This window comes from Trypanosoma grayi (genome assembly GCF_000691245.1).
Source record: "Trypanosoma grayi strain ANR4 Tgr_706_V1, whole genome shotgun sequence".
Classification (NCBI taxonomy): Eukaryota; Euglenozoa; class Kinetoplastea; order Trypanosomatida; family Trypanosomatidae; genus Trypanosoma; species Trypanosoma grayi.
The window spans coordinates 1-9086 of NW_008826325.1; the positions used below are offsets into that span (position 1 = coordinate 1).

Below are 9086 nucleotides of genomic sequence, written 5' to 3' on the forward strand. Positions count from 1 at the left end.
ACGTCGCTCGTGACGAAAGACTTCGTGCAGAAGTTGTACTTCGATGCGGAGGCACGCTTTCTCGCGCAGGTGCAATACTACAGGTCTAACCCTCCTGCCGCCATGTCGTCTTCGGATGATTCGTTGATGAGGGTAATAGATTCGTCGCCCATTGTTGGAATAAACCCCAACGGAAGACAAAATCGTTCGAAAAAGCACCTGATACGTCGGAATGAGCCCAGCAAGAATCGTGTGCACCAAAAGCGGTGGCTCTCAGAGGTGAAGATTGTGAGCGTCATTCTTCCTTGTATCGAGGTGAAGGCGTTGACAGAACTTCCACCACCGCCGGAGAACATGACACCTGGTGTTACCACCGGTAACGGCGTCTACACAACAATGCTTGGGGTGCGTTCGTTTCAGTTCGTGATGCAGCAAGCCATGCCGCCTGCTCATGCCGCAATGCAGTTGAAGATGAGCACCATTTCCGCTTCTGTCACGTTCTCTTCGCTTGCCATCATTACGCAAGTGGAGTACGAGCCGCTCGCGCGAGAGGGAAATCTTCGCATCAAGGTCCCTGGCATCGCGTACGACGAGGAAAAGGATACCCTCGCTGTTTCCTATCTTACTTCTTTCTGCGGGCGCGGAAAGCAGGACTCCACACACGGAGTGGAAAGCGGGACATGCCGAGTGACGTTGGACACCGTTGCCTTCCACCTTACCCGCAACTTCTTCCACTATGTGGGTTCCATAAAGGCTATGCTTCTGCAGCTGCACAACGTTCGCTTACCACGTCAGTTGCAGCTCTTTTCTCATGCCTCCACGCCGGAGCCAATGGTGATTCACCACGAGCAGGCGGATAGCCTGTGTGACTTTATATTTCCGTCGCTTTCACCATCCTTGTCCGATGTTCCTTTTGCTTCGATGGGAAACTTTGGTATTGAGGCGAATCGCATCGTGCAGGGTGTCGGGTCCATTAACACACTGCGTGTTGAGCTCGTCGATGTGTATCGCGAGGGACGTTACATGCGTGTCCACACCGAACATGCAAACCTCATGGAAGTCACGCGCCCATCAGCAAAGTTTTTTGCGATGGTGCCAATAAAGCGAAAAGGCGAGCACCTCAAACGTCTCTGTGATATGAAGAACTCCGTTTCTGCGGCACCGCCGTCAATGACGGCCGATCCTTCTGTACCCTTCTGCGAGCCACCGGACTCTCTGTTACCTCCAGAGCGACGGCGGCGACAGCATCGCGATGCGGAAGTACACTTCATCGGCGAAGTGAATTCACTGGTTGTGAAGTGCTACCCATCGGTGCTGCACATCATTGGTGCCACAAAGGAGCTTAATGTGGTGAGTGCGGCGGGCGTAGCAGTCCATAACGAGGGAGCCTCACACCAGTCCGTACCTGTGTTGCTTCGCGATCTACTGAGTTCCCCTGCCACAGGCACAGCTGGGGCCGGGATTGGTGTTGTGCTGAAAGGCAGTTTCACGTTCCACCAGCTGGATGTGTCGATGCTGCACTCGGATCTGAACTTTATGCAGTTCAAGGGGTCAAAACTCACCGGGTATGGCGAGTCCCGCACGGAACGTGTCAGTTCGCGTGAATGCGTTCAGACGCACGTCCTTACAGAAGCGATTTCAGAAAATTTACGAGAGAGACTGCAGTCGTGGTTACGGAGAGCGCGGGAGCGGGCCCCGAAGACTCGTTACGCCGCCCCGCCATCTGTAACACCGCAGCTGCATCTTAAGAACAGTGCATTCTTCTTTGCAGAGACTATCTTCTTGCAGTACGTTGCCGACTCCATTTTGCCCACCGCCCCTGGTGTGGGCGACACTACTCCTTTGGAGTCACCGCGTACTCATGAAGAGTCGCGTGTGTTTCTTGCCACTGCCACACAACTGGCGGTTGGAGTGCATCAAGCAGACCAAAACAACGTCAACAACAGTGATGGTAATGCCAAAAGCATCTCGGAGAACGAGCCAAAGATGATAGAGAAAGGTGTGCAGATGAACCTGCAAGTGGAGATTGGAAAGATCACATTGTCTTCGCCGTACCGTCCTCAGGCGACTGAGACGGTACAGCCCCAACTCCACCAATGGCTACGGGAGTGGGTGAAGTCACGGAAGATTCTGCGAGCCATGCGCTCTTCGTATGCCGCCTCTGTGGGTCAAGAGAACTCATTTCTGCCCGTACCTGCCAAAACTATGTATGCCTGGTGTTGTGCTGTGCAAATCCGTGAAATGCGGATGAGGACTGATTTGCCGCAATCTATAAGTGTTGAACTGAATGTTCCGCTCGCATCAGCCTTTTTGAATGCATCTTCCGACGAGCGCATGGCATTGAAGGCGAATGTACATCCATTCTCGCTGACCTCAAAGAGCCCCTCTACAGGGAAACATGTAGTTGAGCTGCCCAACATATACGTTATATACGCTAAGGATGAAGCGAGGCGGACCGGAAACTGTTTGATGGAGAGTTTGGAGATTACTGTGTTTCCCAGTATCATAAGTCATGTGCTTTTGATTTCTGACAGGTTCTTAACTGCCTACGCAGCCCTCTCAAAGCCTGTTCTTCTTGATGAGGATGACGAGAATGATGCAAATATGTCACCCCGTGAAGACCAGCCCATACCACTGTCGTCAGGGTGGAAAGGCCGTTTCATGTTTTTGCTAGAAGGTCTTCGCATATCATACTTGACGTCCATGACAAACCTTCGGTTCTCTGTTCGGAGGCTCAACGCGTTGGCATATATGTCGTCTTGGATGGGCCAGAGGCCGACACACTTGGTAGCAAATGTCGCTAACGCACAGATAGCTCTCGTGGATCGCGATGACTATGATCAACTGCAATCCTCCCTGCGCCAGGCGGCAATGGTTAGTCGCAGCGATGCCTCCGTGCCCAGCACCAAGGCGGCATTCCTGCATCATCCTTCTGTCTCAGCGACCTTTGATGATTCAGCGCGTGCTGTGCGTCCGCTGGGTGGCTACATATGGGGCCTTTTCGAAACGTCTTTCACATTGTCCGGTGGAAGAAGCGTCACGAAGGAGCGTATGGCGGCTCTTGAGAACCTTTTTATTGTGTCGCCCGGAACTCCTCTCACATTGAATGAACTGGAAATGCTTAGCAGCACCGCCATGTACTGGAATCTCTCTGTCTTGTCGCCGCTCATCATTGCCCGGATCGGGTTGGTATCATTGCTGAAACAGTCTTTTGATGAGACCAAAGACCTTGCGGAGAAAATGCGGTTTGCGACGCAGCGGGAGGGCCGGTTGTTCCGCCGACAGCTCGCCAAGTCTGCGGCGTACCGGCGCCTAGCGCGTGTGCGGAAACAAATAGACGCGGATATAGAAAAAACAGGACAAAGCCGGATGGAACGCCTCAGAGAATTGGCTTCGAAGGCCATTCCGAGGTCCAGCATGTCGTTTTCGCGGCGCATTTCACTGGAGTCACGAGGAGAAGCCAACCATATTGACTCTGATGATGCGAACTTCTTCAACGCAACGTCTGGTAATAAGTTTTTGGTGAACGTGACCAATTTCCTTGTTGTTATGCCATTTGGCGATTCAGCGTACCGAAGCATTTTGGATGAATTGCCGGATGTGTACGTGAGTGGGCGCGGTGCGGCAACACTCAACCGCAAGCGTTTCATTCCTACCATGGCGCTGAAGGTGAAGGTGGATAACACCACGGTTTCTTGCTGTTTCCTCACTTCAAGGAGATGCGTTCCTGTGATACATCCGAGCCGAAGCGGTGAGGAATTTGGTCTCTTTTTCGGCCCCATGGAACAGGACACGATGAGGACTGAGAAATTTACCGCCCGCCTCTCGATGGATGACGCGTACTTCTACTGCAGCGACGGTTCTCCTCTCGCCACTGATGCCTCAGCGAAGGAACTGCTGAGCAGCACCCACATTCTTGGTGGACGTGGCACTCTTACCAGTTTGGAACGCAATGAGTACCGTCACTCCATGTCAAAGATCTATTTCAGCTCCATTGAAATACCCCTGCATGTGAGTATGTCTGATAGTGACATGAATATTGGCGCCGTCGTCGATATGAGCGCCCCGCAGATTGCCCTCTCGACGCGTATAGTGAGTATTCTTAGTCAAATCTCACAGGAGATACCGTCAAAGCCCTTCCCTCACTTTTTGAAATCCAACCGAGCGTGTCCTGTCGCTTCTACTGCTGCGACAACAACGGCGACGACGACGATGAGGACGGTGGCGCAGATGGCGAATAACATTGTTTCATCGCAAACGGTGTCATCACTATCAGAAGCGCCGGCAAGTGTGGAGGGAAAGCGGCGGCATTTCGATCCGATGAGTCCACTTGGAGAATTACAGGAGACAGAGAAGACCCCCACGCTGTATCACATTGACCTCACAGCACGTATTGAGCGTGGTGAGATACGAATGTATGCTCTAGAGAAAGGCAATGCTACCCCTGGCGCCTCTACGACTTTGCCAATATTAAACCCTTCGAATGCCAAGGTGGCTCGTTCGCAACGGCGACGTGTAAAGTTTTCTAGTAGCGCGGCTGAAGCGAATAGTAGTGCTACTACTTGTTCCGCTGATGGCACCGGAGCAGGGAGTCCGATGGCATTGCTGCTTACGATCCCGTTGCCTAGCATTGTTGCTCTAGTGGTATCGAGCTTCGGCGGCGGCATGATTGGCAGTGAGGAAACGATGGTTCGCCTGGATATACGGGCAAGTACCATCGAGATTGGTCCCTCCATCATGTCTCTTGCGCAGGAGATCGAGGAATGGGTGGTGGTGTATGAGCGTGACAACAACGAACGCGCGGCAAAGACACTCAGCTTGGTTCGGGAGTGGGAGCGAAACCTCGTCGGTCACAACTTTGCACTGCACTCCTCTCTTGCCGACGTGGCGTTACCACTTCCTCGCGCCTTTGCTGCATCGTTGGCTGAAATTCGCTTAGCATCGAGTAGTGGTAGCCCACTGCGGCGACAACATCAGCAGCGCCAAAATACAGGAGAAACGACATCTTTCAAACGGCGACTCCGACATTTAAACTTAACGAAGCGGGTTGGTCACAAGAAGAGTGGTTTCATGAGCATTCACATGCATATCACAGGGTTTCGTGTCGTTCTGACGACGGAGCCTGCATCAAATGTATATCTCTCTCTTTTCCTCGACGAGCGCGGTGGCAGCATTGACTTGTTCATTAAGCGCATCTCTGAGCGACCACCTTCGTGGTTTCGCGGGTCAACCGGATTCATACCGCCAGTAGTATCCTTCGTTCTCAGCGTGCGGCGTCTTCGGGTGGAGTGTCAAGCGAAACTAGAGGTAAAGACACTGGAGGTGTTTCTGCCAGAGGTGGAGGTCTGTGCCGCAGTGCGCCGTCGCTGCGGTAAGTGGGCTGTGACAAGTGTCTGCATTCACCTGCCACCAGAGACGTCTGGCAGTGCTGGGCTAGAAATGACGGTGCGTGCGCCGCACGTGTCGCAGCTCTTCATTGTGCAGGAGCTGTGGCATAAGTCGCTGTGTGAGTCTCTGCAAAGCATCCGCCAGATGTTTGCACGCGGTGCCCACATCATTAAGGAGAATGCGAAGATGAACGTCATTATTCAGCGGCGCATGGAGTCAATTCGACAGGGCTTCTCAGAGGAAACGCTGCTGCTTGTCGTGACGGGGGCGCACGGCAAGGTGCGCCTCGACCTTGGCTCTGGCAATGCACAGCAGGCGTCTCTCGGCGGGGTGGGTCTCGTGCTGCACCTGGTGCGGCCTGTCTCGCGTGCGTGGCGCAAGATGTGCTTCGATGTCGCTGTGCGTACCCTCATGCTGCGCTCAGAGGGTGTTCTTTCCGGTGTGGCGAGCCTCGACAATGTCTACTTGAAGGCGTTCCTCATTGAGAACGCCAGCGATGCGGCCGTTTTGATGCGGTCGCCGGCGGGCCGCACGTTTCGCGAGGTGCTGTGCATGCAGAAGCTGCACGCGGTGTTCAAGGAGCGGCAGCTGAAGGACGTGTTTGAGTGCCACGTGACGGAGTTCCGCGCCAGCTGCCTGGACGGCGTCGGAGAGGAGGATTACACAACAGTAGAGGCCGACGTGTTCCTCTCTAGGAGCAGCGTCGTCGTGACTCCGAGTACGGTACCAGCGTTCCTTAATACCATCACAAGCTTCAGTGATATTGTTGCGGCACAGCGGAAGATAACAGCGACCAAGCTGCTTGACAGCGGCGCCTACACGGCACAGGCGTCGCGCACGCGAAAGCTGGAGGATGTCGTTGGCAGGAGCGAATGGACACCCGTTTTTCGTGCGTCTGCTACCCCTAATGAGAGCACGCTGTCCCCCTCAGTCACACTCTCTCTGAACGACAACAATGTAGTTGTCACCAGCGATAAGGATGATGGTGGGAACAGCAGTGGACGTGACAATAGTGCTGAGAAGATACATGCTGAGTGTTTTGCCTTTATGGGGAATGCACTCACCCGTATTCCGTGCGGCCAGATCCACATCAAGCTGGAGCAGACGACGCTGCTCCTGGGGAGCGCCCCGACTGGTGCGAACAGTGCGGGTTCCCTCATTGCGAGTTTTCCAATGGCGGCACTCTCCTTCGCGGAGTGTCCGAGCGAGGCAGGCACTGTGGTGAAGAAGGTGCTCGTGCTTGACACGGAGAACATGGAGCTCTTCCGCCCTGGTGTCGTTAAGGTTCTTATCCTTGGCTTCCGTGGCGTCAACAAATTTGAGTTCTACTCCAGGCAAAAGATCGGTGACGGTGAGGTCGGCTTTATGTTGACCCTGGACCAGGCCCACCCATGGACGGGGAACCCACGCTTCCAGGACTTCCAGGAGCTGATCCAACTCATACGTTCCTTCACGGCGAAGAGCAACGCAGAGGTGTTCCATAAGTTTGGAAGGGCCGACCAGGCGTGGGACGAGGGGCGATCCACTGGAACACCATCTGCTAACGCTGTTGCTGATGTTTCTGTGGACGATGCTCATGCCGCAGAGAGTACAGCAGTAAGTAAGACCAGAAAGCCCATGGATGAACGCACTTTGAAAGCCCTGCGGAATGTGAAGTTTTCTCCTCAGCTTCGCTTTGGTGGTGATGTGGCGGTAAACATTGATGTGATCCTCAACTGGCTCGGGATATCTGAGAAGATGCTGCCGCACATCCTCCACGTGCAGATGGGTGACAAAATGGAAAGGCTACTGAGCCGCCTAGCAGATAAGGTAAGTGAACGTGTGACGCGAACCAATTCTGCTTAGTGCGTTTTATTTTTCGCTGCATAATGTATGGTTCCTTGATCTCGACTCCACTGTTTAGCGGTTAATCTCTCCTCTTTATGATGCGTCAATGACAACGGGAATCAGATTATCTGCTCACTTTTTGATAATGATTCCCCTTACTGTACTTCGTGCATTACCTGTTGGCATTGCTTTTTTGTGTGTGCTAGCTTTTGAGGGAGCAGTGAAGATTTTTGATGGTCATCGAGTTGAAAAAAAAAACCAGAGAAAGGTGATATACTGGTAGAGCGCCTTTTGAGGAGACGTAGTGTTCTGGCTGTTGGTAGGGCGCCGCAGAAGAGAAAACAATAACAAAAAAGAAACTGAAATAGAGGGCGCGGTCTAAGTGTATGCATGAAAAATCTCTCTTCAGCAGTCTGTCTGTGAGACGGAAAAGATGCGGCACTCATGACTGCGCGTCGCGGTGAGTCCCTCTCTCCCTCCCTCTATCTCTGTATGTGTGTGTGGGAAAGAGTGGGGGCATTGTCTGCCGCAAGACACTCTCGGACGGTCACCACCGTCCAGCGGCAAGATGGTCGAGTGGTCTAAGACGTGACGTTCAGGTCGTCATCTCTCCGGAGGCGTGGGTTCAAACCCCACTCTTGTCAATTCTTTTTCTGCGTGAGAGGTCCATAGACTAAATTGGATAGGGTTGTATTTTTTTTTGAATTGGATCAGCATCGTTTTTTCTTCAACAGGTAGAAATCGTGAGAAAAAAAAGGAAGAACAAAGTGGTATTATCATTTTTTTTCTTTTTCGGGCATGACATATATCACCGTCGTATTGCCTGCGCATACGTGCAGTGGGTCCTTCATGCGGCGATGGAAAGCAAGCAATGCTAAGTGCACCGCTCGCGCTTCCGCCTGCGCAACATCATGGGAGGTGTTTTTTCCAAGCCCCCCACTCCCCTTTGGCAAGCGAGGCTCCTTCCGAGTTTGCAAACGATAAAGCACCCAATCGGTACATCGAGGCATCCGTGAAGAACGTGGCTGGAGTTAGTAAAGTTCGCGACGGACGTGCTCCTCTGTTTTTCCAACAACGTGCCAACCCATTGGCGAGTAAGTTGTGACGCGAGAAGGGGCAAACGGGCGGGGTCAGTGGGACGCGCCGAACTTCTAGGAAGGCGAAAGAAACATTACCCCTACATCTTTAGTAATATCAAAAATAGTAAGGGAGGAAAGTTTATCACACCTGGCTGCATACAACATGCGGGGGGGCGGCACTCCCTGTCTTGAATCGAAGTCTTCTACAGAGAAGGAAGCGTTTGCAATATTAGTGGCGTTTTCCGTCTCAACGAAGCTGTCTGTTTTTGTTTTTTTTTGCGATACAGCGACGCTCCAAAAATCCACACCGTTGGGACGCCCTTTGGTGTTCCCAAACGATTGCGCCGCACTTTTGCATATTCTTTGCGGTGCATCTGCCCCAGTGTTTGGCCACGCCCCGTGGCCCACTAATGTGGATGTTGTCGATTCACGTGTGTGTTTTCAATGGCCCCGGGGCTGCATAACGCAGTTTGGCCATCCCGGGCCGCCCGCCTCCACTCTCGCAATGCTGTGCGGAATTTCAGGGCAACATTTGAAACCCGTTGGAAGCCGGTTCGCCCCGACAAGTTCCACGCTTTCCCTGCGGCAACGGAGCCCAGCCCGAATACCTTCAGCCAGGCCCGCCTGGATAAAGAACGCCTTTAAATCCAACAAGGTGGCGCACCTACCATGGACAGCGTCAGGATGATGGGAAATGTGGCCCAGTGGAACGTCGGCAGTGTGACCTTACGCGGCGCCCGTGGCCCTGGGTCGCGCAACAAAACGCCACCGCCTCCCTGAGAGCCCATTCCCCACCAAGGGGGGCAGAACCAC

The 9086-nt window shown here is 53.2% G+C and overlaps 2 protein-coding genes and 1 non-coding gene across 3 annotated transcripts; all 3 read left to right on the forward strand.

Annotated features, from left to right (window-relative positions):
* Positions 1–102: 102 nt before the first annotated feature.
* DQ04_07061000 (hypothetical protein) lies at positions 103–7212 on the forward strand (the record flags this gene model as incomplete). Its single annotated transcript, XM_009315002.1, has 1 exon — positions 103–7212. One exon carries the CDS (start codon positions 103–105, stop codon positions 7210–7212), a length of 7110 nt encoding a protein of 2369 aa, XP_009313277.1.
* A 544-nt stretch (positions 7213–7756) lies between these two features.
* On the forward strand, positions 7757–7838 carry DQ04_tRNA037 (the record flags this gene model as incomplete). The annotated part of the gene is made up of 1 exon: positions 7757–7838. It is a non-coding gene; the product is annotated as a tRNA-Leu (tRNA).
* A 598-nt stretch (positions 7839–8436) lies between these two features.
* On the forward strand, positions 8437–8961 carry DQ04_07061010 (hypothetical protein; the record flags this gene model as incomplete). The annotated part of the gene is made up of 1 exon (XM_009315003.1): positions 8437–8961. One exon carries the CDS (start codon positions 8437–8439, stop codon positions 8959–8961), a length of 525 nt encoding a protein of 174 aa, XP_009313278.1.
* Positions 8962–9086: the final 125 nt, after the last annotated feature.